Genomic DNA, 13,231 nt, shown 5'->3' with positions numbered 1-13,231 from the left:
GAAGCAACCGATACTGACGCTATCACGGACGTTTTTTCCGGGCCGCGGCTGTTAAAAATTGGCGAAGAGCAACGTCGGGATGCTTCTATGCGAGCCATAATTGACAACTGGACTCAACGCCTCGCGAACCGTCCCTACAAATGTTTTTGGTGAAAGACGAGATCCTATATCGCTGCAACCTTGATTCCTTCGGACCAGACTTACTTCCTGTCATCCCAGCACACCTGCGTTCCACTGTCCTGCATCAACTTCATGACGCTCCCATGACGGGCCATTTGGGCGTTTCTCACACATATGATCGGGTACGACGTCGGTTTTTTGGCCTGGACTTGCCCGCTCTGTTCGACGCTATGTCGCCGCTTGTGAGCCCTGTCAGCGTCGCAAAACGCCGTCCGCCCTCTCAGCCGGCTACCTTCAGCCGATCGACGTTCCCAACGAGCCTTTCTTTCGAGTTGGTTTCGACCTGTTGGGCCCTTTTCCACTCTCCACAGCCAGAAATAAATGGATTGCTGTTGCCACGGACTACGCGACGCGGTACGCAATCACACGAGCACTCCCGACCAGCTGCGCTACCGACGTTGCGGACTTTCTGCTGTACGACATAATATTAGTGCATGGTGCTCCCCGTCAACTTCTCACCGACCATGGCCGCACGTTCTTATCAGCTGTCGTTAATGAAATCCTGAGGTCTTGCCATACCAAGCACAAATTTACTACTTCGTACCATCCCCAGTCAAATGGCCTCACGGAGCGCCCTAATAGGACCCTAACCAATATGCTTGCCAAATACGTTGTGCCGGACCACCATGATTGGGACATTCATTTGCCGTATATGACGTTCGCCTACAACTCATCTCGTCACAACACTGCCGGATATTCGCCCTTCTATCTACTATATGGCCGGGACCCAACTCCACCTTTAGACACGTTACTACCTGCGGCCACTGAATATGCTGGTGAAGCCATTGCCCGAGCCGACCACGCGCGCCAAGTCGCCCGTAACCGTCTACAGGCTTCACAGGCGCGCCAACAACAGCTCTACAATTCTCACCATAGGGACGTGCACTTTTCTCCGGGTTCTCTCGTGCTCCTCTGGTCACCTTCTCGGCATGTGGGATTGTCGGAAAAACTGTTCTCGCCCTACACTGGACCATTCCGTATCGTTCGCCAAGTGACAGACGTCACGTACGAGATTGTTCCAACCGATCCAACAACGTCATCGTCAGATCCAAGCAACACCGTTCACGTGGCTCGGCTAAAGCCCGATTACCCCCCTTCGACATCATCTGCGTAAATTTAGCACCGGGACGGTGCTTCTACCGCCGGGGGTTATGATACAAAACAGCCGCTAAACACGGCTGCACGAAAGAGGAGGACGAAGTGGGTTTTTCCGTTGGATGCTGGTCTGACGCCATCTTGCTCGTCGGGTTCTCTGCGCTGTAAATAGCTCATTAAACAAGTTACTCGTAAGAATATTACAACTTAAGGACAATAGTGTCACGGAAAGTATAGGGGGTAGTATTAGCAGCACCTCTGATGGGATTGTGAGGAAAGAATAGGGGACAAAAAGAGAACATGATGCCCTTAGTTATTATGTCGTAGAATACTGGTCAGCCGTCACTTCGTTATAGGATAATGTTCTTCGTTATACCAATATGCAGCGAAGGAGTGTTGTACACTCTTCTTCATGGCTGTATTTTTATTTTCGTTTTATTTCTTCCAAGGTACGTTACAATTACCACTAGTTATTCCGCCTTTCATTTCTTTGGCATTTTTGTTTGTTAGTTTCAATTAATAATGTGTCTAAAAAAGAAAAGAAAAATGAACCTTTTCTTTCTACTCCATTCATTCACAGCGAAGGCCTCGTTCTGGCACACTTATTTCGGGAAGTGGTGTGCGATACATTTTTGGTCAGCCACCAGCTTGTGATAAAATCACGTGCTTGGTGTCGGCAATAGGCAGAGAGAGAGTGTTTCACCCTTGCCATCATGGCTTCTGCCGATGCTGACTGAAGCACCCACTTTTAAAAGCACATTTATACCCTTAAGGTGGACGGGGTTGCTGAAGCCCCAGACGCGTTATTCGAAGGTGGCACGTTATATATTTTTGGTCCTTATTATTTTTTACAATACAATTAGCCTAACATACATATACAGTTCTTTTTTGGCAACATTCTCTGTTTGTTCCCATTAAATATTTAGGATCCTCAGGCAGTTAACGCCAACCTAAATTTACGAGTTGCTTTGAGACATGTGAACTGGTTCGCAGCTTACATTAGAGATAAGATAGACCCGTCAGGTAGCGTTGAGGATAAGTGAGTAGCTGCTGAAGCATGAAAGTGGCATGCACCTCAAGCTTCAATGCCTGTGTCCCGAGCTTTATCTTATTGTTTATTGCAACTGAGCCACAAGTGTTCAAGTGTTTTTACAATTTGATAGCGCACTTTTGGTTTCATTTTATTGTGAAGGACATTCACATGACTTTGCTTTTGCGGTTCATTTTGTGCTTTTAGATGAACTTCCGCTAATTCTAAAATAATGTGAAGCACTATAATGCCTCGAAGATGCATCGAATAACTTACCGCGACAACATCCTACATGTTTATGGCTCTTGATAGCGATTTTACTGAGACGCACAGTGCTGCTTTCTAGTAATGAAGGTGTGGGGCATAGCGTTAAGGTACAGTATGCGCACTGTACATGTAACTAAACGGTAGAGTAGAAAGTAGACTATTATATAAATTCAGAGTCTTTTTAAACTTCACAGCAGCATTTTCATGGTACGGCTGTCACGAAGGTTATTTTGCCGCTGAAATACAAATGACGGACGGTGTTTTATATTGGATGCGCTCCTCATTAAGAAAATACGTTATGTATTGTTAATGGCGCAAGGTTGTTGCCAAAGAGCACCGAGACAAAACAACTCCTTTATGACCATGTGTGAAATCAAATCAAGTTTTTTTAGAACACTGTGCCCTGTTCTAGTGTATTATTCAAAATAACACGGATGGCTTACTTCCTTAATGCAGAAGCAGCGACAGAACAGTTTCGCTGTCAGTTGGCCGCAACCCAAGTCATTCAACAATGGACACGAATTAGGTTCCAGCCATGGCTACAACAATGCCGGTCTCGATTGAGTGGTGGCTCATTACAGGTGGCACCAATAAACACTCTGGACGAGGACGTTGGCATAGTGGTCGCGACAGTCTTTGACGGAGCCGAACTAAATACGAAGGGCATGCAGCACCCAGGTCTCGAGTACTCTGCAGGCAATCTAACGGGAGGTTGGCACGCTGCATGTATGTCGTATCGAATCTCCGACACTGAAGAGCAGGTACACCAGAGCAACGCTGGTGGTGGAAAAGATTGGTGCAGCGATGTTGATCTTGCGACGAACAACAGACATTCTTCAGGTGAGCTTCCTGCATCGAATATAATGTCGGAGCTGGTACTCACAACACTAATGTTTTAAAAGCATCCACAGTGCGGTGCAGCCATAATTCTATGTCTTTTTATTGTTTTGAGTAAAAATAGGGAACTTTGCCTGATAAAAAGAGGCGCGAATGAAACAATACTTCAAAGCAATGGATTTATATGGCTCATACAGAACAGACCCATTGACAAACGAATCTCAAAATTTGCCTGCAAAAATGCGAATATATTGGGTATTATGATAAACACTGCTGTAAACTATTACCGTTTATTAGTTGCGATATTGATTCACAACTTGTATATGGCGTCAGCAGCTGCTGAGTCTCTGAGTGGCAGGTTGTCCTTTGTGAGGCGAAAAACGAACCAACTTCATCGTTTGATGCAGTCATTCTTCAGAGACCAAGTACAAACTGCATGAAACTTATACAGACCATTCGAATGCTTCTCAGCATCGCGATTTATTGAAAAACCCTTGGAAGTTAGCTTACGCGATCTAAATGTTTAGTTCTGTACGGCCCATGGGGTTCAGTCTTCCGTATATTCATCTCAGTGGAGTTTTGCGGACACGTAGCGCTGCCTGGCGATGCAATTTCGGGTAGTGCAAAACGAGACTCACTTGGACAGTTTACTGCGCAACCAGGTGCAACTAGTGCGTATGAAACAATCTAGCTAATTATTTGGTGTGTTTGCGCATTAAACACTGAGGAAAAAATTCCGCGCACATCTTTCCTCGAGCGGAACTTGAGTAAATGCGTCGTACAGTGGTCTGGATATAAAGTGAAGGTTGCGGGTATAGTTGGGGAATGCCTAATTGTTATAAGATGCAAGGAGCTCTTAGACTACCTTGTATAACGCTGTCCATCCGTGCCTCCACGTGAATGCACCACATCGCTTTCCCCAGCAGCATTTGTTCGAACGGTGCCAAGTAGGTCCAGTGGAAGCTGCACTTTGAAGTCACTCGCTCCCTCACCCTCAGCAGATTCCGGCTTCGCTCAAAACACCAAGGCGGTGTTTCTCCTCCTCCCGCTCGCAATACACTTCTCTTTCACATCACTTTATCCAACACCCTCAACGCTCGACCACACATCGAGTGGGAACATCCTTTTGGCTCGTTTATCCGCGAATAAGCTTAGAAGAAACACAACAGTGTCCCGGCTCTCGTGTCTTCACGGTTTAAAGAAACGTTTATTCGAGTAAAGGATACATTAGTTTTGCATCAAACCATTTCGCCAGCACCCAAGTCATCCGTGTCAATGGCATGCGCGCCGCTGCTCTCTCACATCCCATCACGGTTCTTTTTGGGTAGATGGCTCAAAGTTTTTTTCATTGCAATGCATTTCTTAGTCGGGCTATGTCACGCATCCAGAGTTGTCGGTGGTGGTGTTTTTGAATCGGCAGGTGTTATGTGTCAGCTATTGTGCCTCCGTCTTTCCGAAACTCAGTAACCCTAAGATATGGGTGCTTCTTCAGTAAATCTGTAGTATCCATATTATTCACTGCTACAAAGATCTAATCAAATTCGAAGCATTTCTTACCATACTTCAGCGACTTTGAGAGTATCTATCCATCTATCTAGCTGCTTACGTTTGGGTGCTCTCGTGGTCACCCCCCTAACTTGGCGTGAAATAAATTAGCATCGGAGAGTAAGTTGAATTGACAAGTATTGCACTGTGGTGAAGAAATGAATAATGTCCCAATCCCGTGACGTACGTCGTCGACCACTTCCCGCCAGACAGTGGCACAAACCCATGGGCGAGTATGTACCGCTAGTATGCGGGTATGAGCGACAGGTGATTGACACTCAGTGTCCATCCTGGAAGGACGAGAACACACACGGGCAGTTTTACGTGCGAGCGGTAAAAAATACCCAATATCGGTAGAGTCAAATTAATGAATGCAAAGAATAACTGTCAGTGTCCCAGCTGGAATGGAACCTAACCATTCTGTGTGGCAATGAAGAATTTTACCACAAAGCCACGAAAGGTCTCGTAACTAAATAGACGCTAATCTTCGTGTACTATCAATAGTGGTTGCAGTGCCGATTACCAAATTTTATAAATAATACATTACTCATTTATAATATTACATTATTACTCATTTCATACGGCCGTCACATCCGGTTACGTCAATTGTGGTTGGTTGCCATGCGCTGAAGACGACTAATGTGGCAGTGTCCAGGGCCTGCATTCTCGCGAGCATCAGCGCTTCATATAAGCTTCTGGTGTTTCTAGTACGAATGTTCTAGTTGGCATCGTTGCACAAGTGTAAACAACTGGTTATATAAACATCATAAACTCTTCAACATGTCTGTACATCATAAACTCTTCAACATCTTAAACTCTGCAACATATTTGTACCTATATTTAGCGTCGTTTGATGACGTGTCGCTCAGTAAAAAAAACACGACACGGTCACCTTTCCTCTGCATGCTTCGATTAACGTTGATTCCGTTGTACGTAGAATCTGCCAAATTTTTTTGTGAAGAATGATAGGAAGCCGTTTGAAATATACGTTCTATTGGTTGTCTAACTTACTGCGGGGTCGACGTTGCATGCTTTTGAGTTGCTGTCGTTCTACCTGTGCTCCACATTCCAAAAGATTAACGAAGGCCTTTAGATCCAAAAAAAGCAAGGGTGTCTCTGCCGGCTGATGCAGTCCGCCAATGCTGTGTGACCGTGTTCTATCTCGCCATGACAGAAGCCCACATTCGTATTTTAAAGGCATCTCAGTGTCAAAGGTATTCTGGTTCATTGATGAAGATTTTACACTCTAAGGCAAACGGATGTTAAAAGGGCGTGTGGGTCGTTTTTGGGGAGACTAATGGGGCTGCCACAACCATTAATCCTTTTAAGGACTAATGGCACCGGGTCTAACAGTTAGTCCCTTCAAAGGACTAACGTATAGCCCACACACTTACATCTCACTGAGTAACCGTTAGTCACACAGTTCACCCCAGAGGACTTACATTTAGTCCTCACATTTGCACCTTATAGAGAAACTGTAAATCTCCACAATTACACCTTACCGGGCAACCGTTAGTCATCAAGCTGTACCTTGCCGGACGAACGGTTCATCCACACAAATACTTTAATCGAACGGGTTTTTGTCCCCAGTTCAAACATTGTTTTTGTTTATTTTTCTCCAGGCTTAATACTTTTTCGCCTGTTTTTCTGCGCAGTGAGCAACAAATTGCGCAGAAAAGAACACGCGAAAAAGTAGTTAGCCACCTATGTGTAACTGCTTTCGCAGTCACGTTAACAATGAACGACAAAAGTGAGAGATCGAAATCTCCTTTTTTCTACATAAACATGAAAATTCTCCATTCTTTTTTCAAGTGAATTCATGATGAAGTGTACAATTTCAGTCTCGTTGTCAAATTTTTTTCACTTCTTGGGGAGCTCCTTCGGCGGAAGCGACAGATGACAGGCATTGCAAACGCCAGCGCGCGCAGCCTTCTGCCTGTTGCATTCCCACGGCTGCACGTACAATAATATAGTTAAAATAGTTAGACACACGTGACACGAGATAAACGTGCACGCATATGACAAGTACGTGCACGTTGATATAAAAACAAGCGTTAAAATATGACAAACAAATAACTTTACCTTCACATCTCGCACAGTCCTTCTGAAGCTGCTCTGACGAAAGAGATGAATGACAGGCACCGCAGACGCCCGCGCACACAGTCTTCAGCACGCTGTGTGCCCACGGCTGCACAATAAGTATGTGAAGAAGGGAGTCACACGTAACAGACGATGAAAAGAAATGCATATGAGAAATACGTGCAAGGTGAAATGAGAACATACGTGAGATATGACATGCTAATAATTTCACCGTGATGTCACACATAGTCCAATATTCATTTCCATCCCCATAGCGCAACAGCTTAGAGCGGCGGCTGCAGCCACAACTCTGCAAACCTCCATGACGCTAACAAGTCGGCGAGTCCTAAGCGAACCACGTCGTTCAGCTCGAGCAAAAAAACGCGATACCAAACACGGCGTTGCACGCGGAGTGTCTGCCGCCAGCGAACTTCAAACAGGAAAGCGAGCGTACGCTTCACCGCTGCCACGAACAGCGCCGCGCTGGTTTGGAGCTAGCGCCGAAGAAATCGGCGGTAATGCAGCCCTTTTCACAAACTCGAGCGAATGCAGCGCGCAAACGCGAGTCTGCCGCCGTGGCCAGCGGGTGGCGCCGAGCTGCTTGCGACCAACTGTAATGGCGACGAATTTTCATAGAGTTCCGACGCTAGCGAAAGCCCCGCCAGCCCGTGCTGGTGCACTTACAGCGCGCGACATACTACAACTAGGCTCTTTACGAGAACCCGCAACGTGTTTTCGACGACTTCAAACACAGCGACGTGATCTCAGCCCAATAAATCAGCCCGGAGCTCATCGCGGCGGTGAAGACAGGCGAGCACTCGATGAGCAAGCGTACGGGAGGCCGACGGAAATGGCGGCCGATTTCGAGGCGGTCGCAAAGCACAGGCGAACTGCAGACGCCGAAGCTGACCTTCGCGATGCATTTCGTTCGTGCGATATACAACACGACCGAGCCCATTGCCGGCAAGCGCGCTCCGTATCGCACAAGCGACAAGAAGAGTACAATAAAGAATGATAACCTACTTGCCTTAGAATCCAACGCTGTTTTCTGCCCTGAGTCGGACTGAATTATATATTCGATAGGCCTGCTGTCTTCTTGGCCACCATATTGGCCTTCCCAACTGTTGCTGTCGTGTGTTGGTCGTGACTATCTTGAAGCCAGAAATATACAGCGCGGCGTGGTGACGTGTCGAGGCTTGCTCCAGACTTCATGGGTGCAGCGAAACGCAAAAGCAGCAGCCCACGTTCATCTAAGCGTACACACAAGCACCACGACGTAATTCTTAGATAATCAAATCCAGGCGGCTGTGGTCGAGCAGTCCGAGAGCGATGCACCGCGAAACGTCGCCGATGAAATACGGGGAAAGACTGAGCCAGCAGAAGAGGAGAAGAACATGTGTTCTGTGGAGAAGGAGAGCTGGTCACTTTGGCAACGCTTTTTGCGCTGCCTGCAATGTCCGGGCGGTTCATGCCAGTGGAGACTAAGTGGTTTCACGCCGCACGCTTCCCTCTGTGGTTGCTTCTCAACAGTCTATCCGTTCATCGTTCGTGCCTATTTGGCTTCGTACTCCTTTTTCGGGTAATTTTGCCCTAGAGTGTCTCATTCAGAATGTGCAAAAATGGGCGAGATGCCGGCGACAATTGTTTGGTAAGAAAATTTGCAAGACTTCATGCTAACTACGCAGACATTATCATTTGAAAGTGAATCAACGGCTACATCTGAGTGCTAAGCCTTAGTGCTGTAGATATTCCCCTCGGTCGCAAAAAGCTCTCAAGAGTTCTAATGAAATTTGTCGCTTGGCTAGTTCGTGCGCAATTGTAATCGCAACACGAGACAAAGACGGAGCCAAGGCCACAAGTACAAGCGCACACGACATTTCGTTGAGCATATCCTGCTTTTACTATGTCAAAGAAAGCATTGATGAAAAACCAGCCCTGTGCCCTGAGACAGTTGTCCAGATTTGTTCATTGCAGCACACACCACAAGCTTTTGACGCATATTTGAAGAGCAGCGTTTGGAGACAAGACTCACAAAGAGAAAAAAAACTATGTAGCCCCCCCCCCCCCCCGAAGATAACCTTATGGAATGCGAAGTAGCATCGGTGCGCACGCTGTTGAACCGGCTTAAACAGACGTCGTCGTTGGTGCTGCAAAAACTGATTGAAGCGAAACTCGGCGTAGTCTTTGCTTTAGTAAAATGTTCTGTTAAATGCAGAGACACGGGAGGTGGCCTGTGTTTGGTGTAAGTTTGATCGCAGATAAACGAGCTCTCAGAGTGTTTCCCCTTGACGTGCAGCCGATCTTTGCGAGCGCTGAAGAGGGTGAAGCGAGAGAGAAGTTTGTTGCGAGCTGGTAGAGGAGCAACACAACCTACTAGTGTTGAAAAGACCCGGCAGCTTCTGTGGGTGAGGGAAAGAGTGACGTCAATGCGCAGCTGTGACTTGACCTACTTGGCATCATTCCAACTGCTGCGGCCGCAATGCAGTCCAACGTGCTCACACGAAAGCATGGACGGACATTACACAGGCTAGTCATAGAGCTGCTTCGCATCTAAAAATGACATGTCACAGGGCCGCCGGCACGCAGTCCGTAAGATGATGTGTACTGAAAACTATAATGTTTTGCAGAGTGGGCTATTTAAAAAAAACGACACACCAGAGACCGATGAAGGCCGTAAGATCATGCACTCTTTGTTTCCTGCTGCAGAAGCAACTGTCGCTCAGTCTGCTTATCGCCAGTCTTGAAAAGCGGCAAAAAATCACAACATCTGTACGCAGAATGTCACACTCTAGGAAGTAGAGAAATTGAGCTATCGAGGCTGCTCATTTAGAAGAGTAAGTAACCTGCCACAGCTAATCTTCCCTCTTGGGGGATAACTGCGGAGGAACAAACTCTTACTCTCCCCTCGTGGTTACTCATCAAAGGGTGGTTTTTGCGCAAAAGAACAGTTTGTTTTTTGTTTTGAACAGCATTTTGAAATTCGCGCAGGAATTTCATAAGATGTACAATCGATATACACGCATCACAATCCGAAATAAATTTACCGAAATATACAGCAAAAACAAGGGATTCAAACTCCCGACAATTGTTTCAGCATGCGTGTAAATAGCAAATAACACCACACTACATTACTGCATTGTCTCGAAGGAAACGGGTCAAGGCAGGCACCATCCGGCTTTTTTCACATGGCGCGACTTTTCTGCCATCTCTAAAAAAAACTCGGGGCCTGAAAGGAAAGTGCTTCACATCAGGCCCCCTTCTTCTCTTGGTTTTGTGGAATAAGTCCTGAAGAAGGGCGTTCTGAACAACTTTGGCAAGAAGGTTGCTTTTTATCTAGGCAGAAAGGCACCCTTCTATCCATGCCGTGTGCAAACTTTTGTGGAAATGTTTTGCTTCAAAGGAGAAAACTGTCCTTTTCGTGGTAACTATGAAGTTACTCCGGAAAAAATTTAGGTCGTAGCATGCGAGCTCATGAGAACTAGCTGCAAGAATGTGCGCGGCAAGTGTGCTAGAGGCTGGTGCGTGCGCTTAGGTTCACTTTCTTGTTTCACGGGACGTGGCCTCGATACGTGGAGTTTCAAGTCAAGTTTTGAGGCATCGCTTCCACGTCACATAAAACGCGATTCGGAACAGGAACACACGTGCCTACCGGACGCGCACTTGCCGTGCATGGCGTGTCGCGCGCATTGTTGCTGTGTTAAGTACTTTCTAGGAAGGAGAGCGTGCAAAGCGGCGTGACGCTCATATTTTTGTATACTTTTCTATTTCACAGGCACCTGAAGTAAGGCGAAAAACACTAACAGTTGATAGAAGCATGAAGAAGCATGCTCAGAAGGTTCAGTTGCAGAGACTCGAAAAGTTACTGTGTCCTGCCAGTTTATTGCTGCTTGATTCTTTTTTGACAGGAAACTCCAAAACTGATACTGCCTGGTCATCTGACGAAACGACGTACACTGGGCTTCCGTCTCGGGAGACTGCCAGCCTTAATGAGACACGAATTGTATCGTCGAAACACCGGAGAATCCTCGACAAGGACGACGATGTTCGTACAGAGCAGCTTTTTGTGCAGCTGCCGCTACCGTTTCAGCGTACGCCTGTCGACCAGCTTCGACCTGGCTCGTCGTCAGAAAGAGTATTTGGCGAACTTCTTCATGAGTGCAAATACAGTGTGCCCATCACCTTCGAGGCTATGCTCGAGGACATGTGAGTGCAGTGTCTCCTTATCGTGTGCTGCCTTCTAAACAGCACGGTTGGAATGCGACATGGCAACAACTTGTTATTGCGCCATAAAAACATCTAAAGTGCCTAAAGTGCCTCGATAGTGATTCTAAATCCTTGTGTCATTGTCATAACTTGAGATGTAGTTTGCTCTTTAATAACAAGATTTTGTCTTTCTAGGTCAACAATTATACTGTGGAAGAGCAAATCCTTTGGATGTACTAATTGAAACCGAAAGTTCTCATGATTGCATTTTTTCTTGAGAGGAATGAAATATCCGTGAGATCCACTCAAAAATCGCTTCATTTGATTAGTTAACCAGTCTAATAAGTGGGCTAACAATGGCTGTATTTCTGCTTGTGCAGCAGTTATGATTTGTAGACACGCTCTATGAACTTACCAGTAATGCCCTGTCGTTCACAAATGAAGTGATCTTCTAGGCGTTCAATATATATAGACGTTCTTAACGGGATCGCCGTCATAATTCTTCGCGAGAAAAGCCGTCCCTGTTCTGGCAAACCACTGGAGCGTAAGAAGCTCCGCGTTTCTTTGAAATAAATGCGTAAGGTCGCCGTAGCAGTCTGTTTTTTTTTTGTTCTGGAATGTTGAATTTTATCTCTGACGATGCCGGCGTGAAGTAGGCGGCGCCACCCAAGCCTCCCCCAAACTCTAGATCAGAGCGCACGTGGATTTTCTTCGGCGCAGGTTGTCGCGTTGGGACACAGGGAGACGACGCCAAGGCTATGGTTGTGCGAGCTTTGCTTTTTCGGGTGGATTCCGCAACCAATGCTTTCGAAAATTTGTTAGAGGTGAAGCTTGTTAACGCGTCAATTCCCATTCAATTAAGTCAATTCCCATTTCATTACTCCAGGCATTGTCCCTATTTTATTCCGGTGTCGCAAAAATGTGGAATGATTCCGAAATCAATCCAAATCAGGAGTGGCAACTTCACAACACTGCTACCAAGCATAGACGATGCTCTAGATTGACTCCAATGCGTGAAGTACTGCCACTGAAGGACCAAAAGATCTACTATAAGCAAATTGAGGTAGACGAGTGAGATCGAAGAAAGACTGCCGTTATCACACCAGACGACCTCTTCGAGTTCAAGTTCATGCTATTAAGAAAGTGACACACCAGGCCCATTCGAACTTAAGGATCGTCTTCTTTTGTTTTCGAGCCACAATCTTTTCTTATACCACTTTTTTTCTACTCTCGCCTCACCCGCCAAGACTGATGATGTCCATAGTGGGTGCAGTTTTTGCACGGGCCTGGTAATCTCGCCTTGGGTCTAAACTTGGCATGCTCGCCCCAGTTCATCACGTGCGGGTGAACCGCCAATATTTTTCCAAGTGGCCAAACACATGCTGAGGCACTGGGTTCCTCGAGAGATTCTGTCGTTCTCTCTTAAGCCTTCATTTGAGGCTGTTGGGTAGTAATGAAGCGTATGAAGCTCAGGCAGATATTCGTTCCTCCAAAGATGCCGCAGTTGCTTAAGGAGCTTGCTCCTGTGTCGCAGTCTTTAACCTAAGTTATCCTAGCTTCTCAACAAAATCCGGTTTTGGTATTCCTCGACGCCATTAGGCTGTTTTCAAAACATAGATTTTCCGGCTAAAAAGTTTGCTGGACCGATCGGAGCAGGTAATCTTGCGCCTGCATACAAGTAAGTGGCCTCGAAGTAATCACTACCTTCATTTCCACCAGCATTTTCTACCTGTTTGTTATCAAACGTTTGTTTTCGAAGTGTCTTACAAAGCGCTGATTTCATTTATCGGATCAATCTCTCCCACCATTCTCCCCATCATGGTGCGCTGGGCACAACTAACTTCCATTCCAAGCGATGAGAGGCAAGGAAAGTGGCAAAAGGTGATCCCGTCATGACGCTCCAGATGTCTCGCATGTCTCGCCATGTCCTCTTGAGTGCCAGGGCGTTGTCAGTGTAAATGGTAAAAGGAATTCACCCCTTCGTGTTATAAATCG

The 13,231-nt window shown here is 46.4% G+C and overlaps 1 protein-coding gene across 1 annotated transcript; it reads left to right on the top strand.

The window, feature by feature from the left end:
• The first annotated feature begins 3,033 nt into the window (after positions 1 to 3,033).
• LOC142767887 (uncharacterized) lies at positions 3,034 to 11,695 on the top strand. The gene is made up of 2 exons (XM_075870134.1): positions 3,034 to 3,412; positions 10,939 to 11,695. The coding sequence occupies exons 1-2, from the start codon at positions 3,238 to 3,240 to the stop codon at positions 11,238 to 11,240; spliced, it is 477 nt and encodes a 158-aa protein (XP_075726249.1). The 5' UTR covers positions 3,034 to 3,237; the 3' UTR covers positions 11,241 to 11,695.
• The last annotated feature ends 1,536 nt before the right edge of the window (positions 11,696 to 13,231 follow it).

Source organism: Rhipicephalus microplus, chromosome 1 (genome assembly GCF_043290135.1).
Source record: "Rhipicephalus microplus isolate Deutch F79 chromosome 1, USDA_Rmic, whole genome shotgun sequence".
Taxonomy (NCBI): domain Eukaryota; kingdom Metazoa; phylum Arthropoda; class Arachnida; order Ixodida; family Ixodidae; genus Rhipicephalus; species Rhipicephalus microplus.
Note: the sequence above shows the minus strand (reverse complement) of the source record. Positions and strands in the feature narration are given on the sequence as shown.

Excerpts from the sequence above, each read along its gene's own strand:
- LOC142767887 (XM_075870134.1), top strand. The coding sequence starts at position 3,238 with ATGCAGCACCCAGGTCTCGAGTACTCTGCAGGCAATCTAACGGGAGGT. Across the intron at positions 3,413-10,938 it reads GAACAACAGACATTCTTCAG|GAAACTCCAAAACTGATACT; the intron begins GTGAGCTTCCTG and ends CTTTTTTGACAG.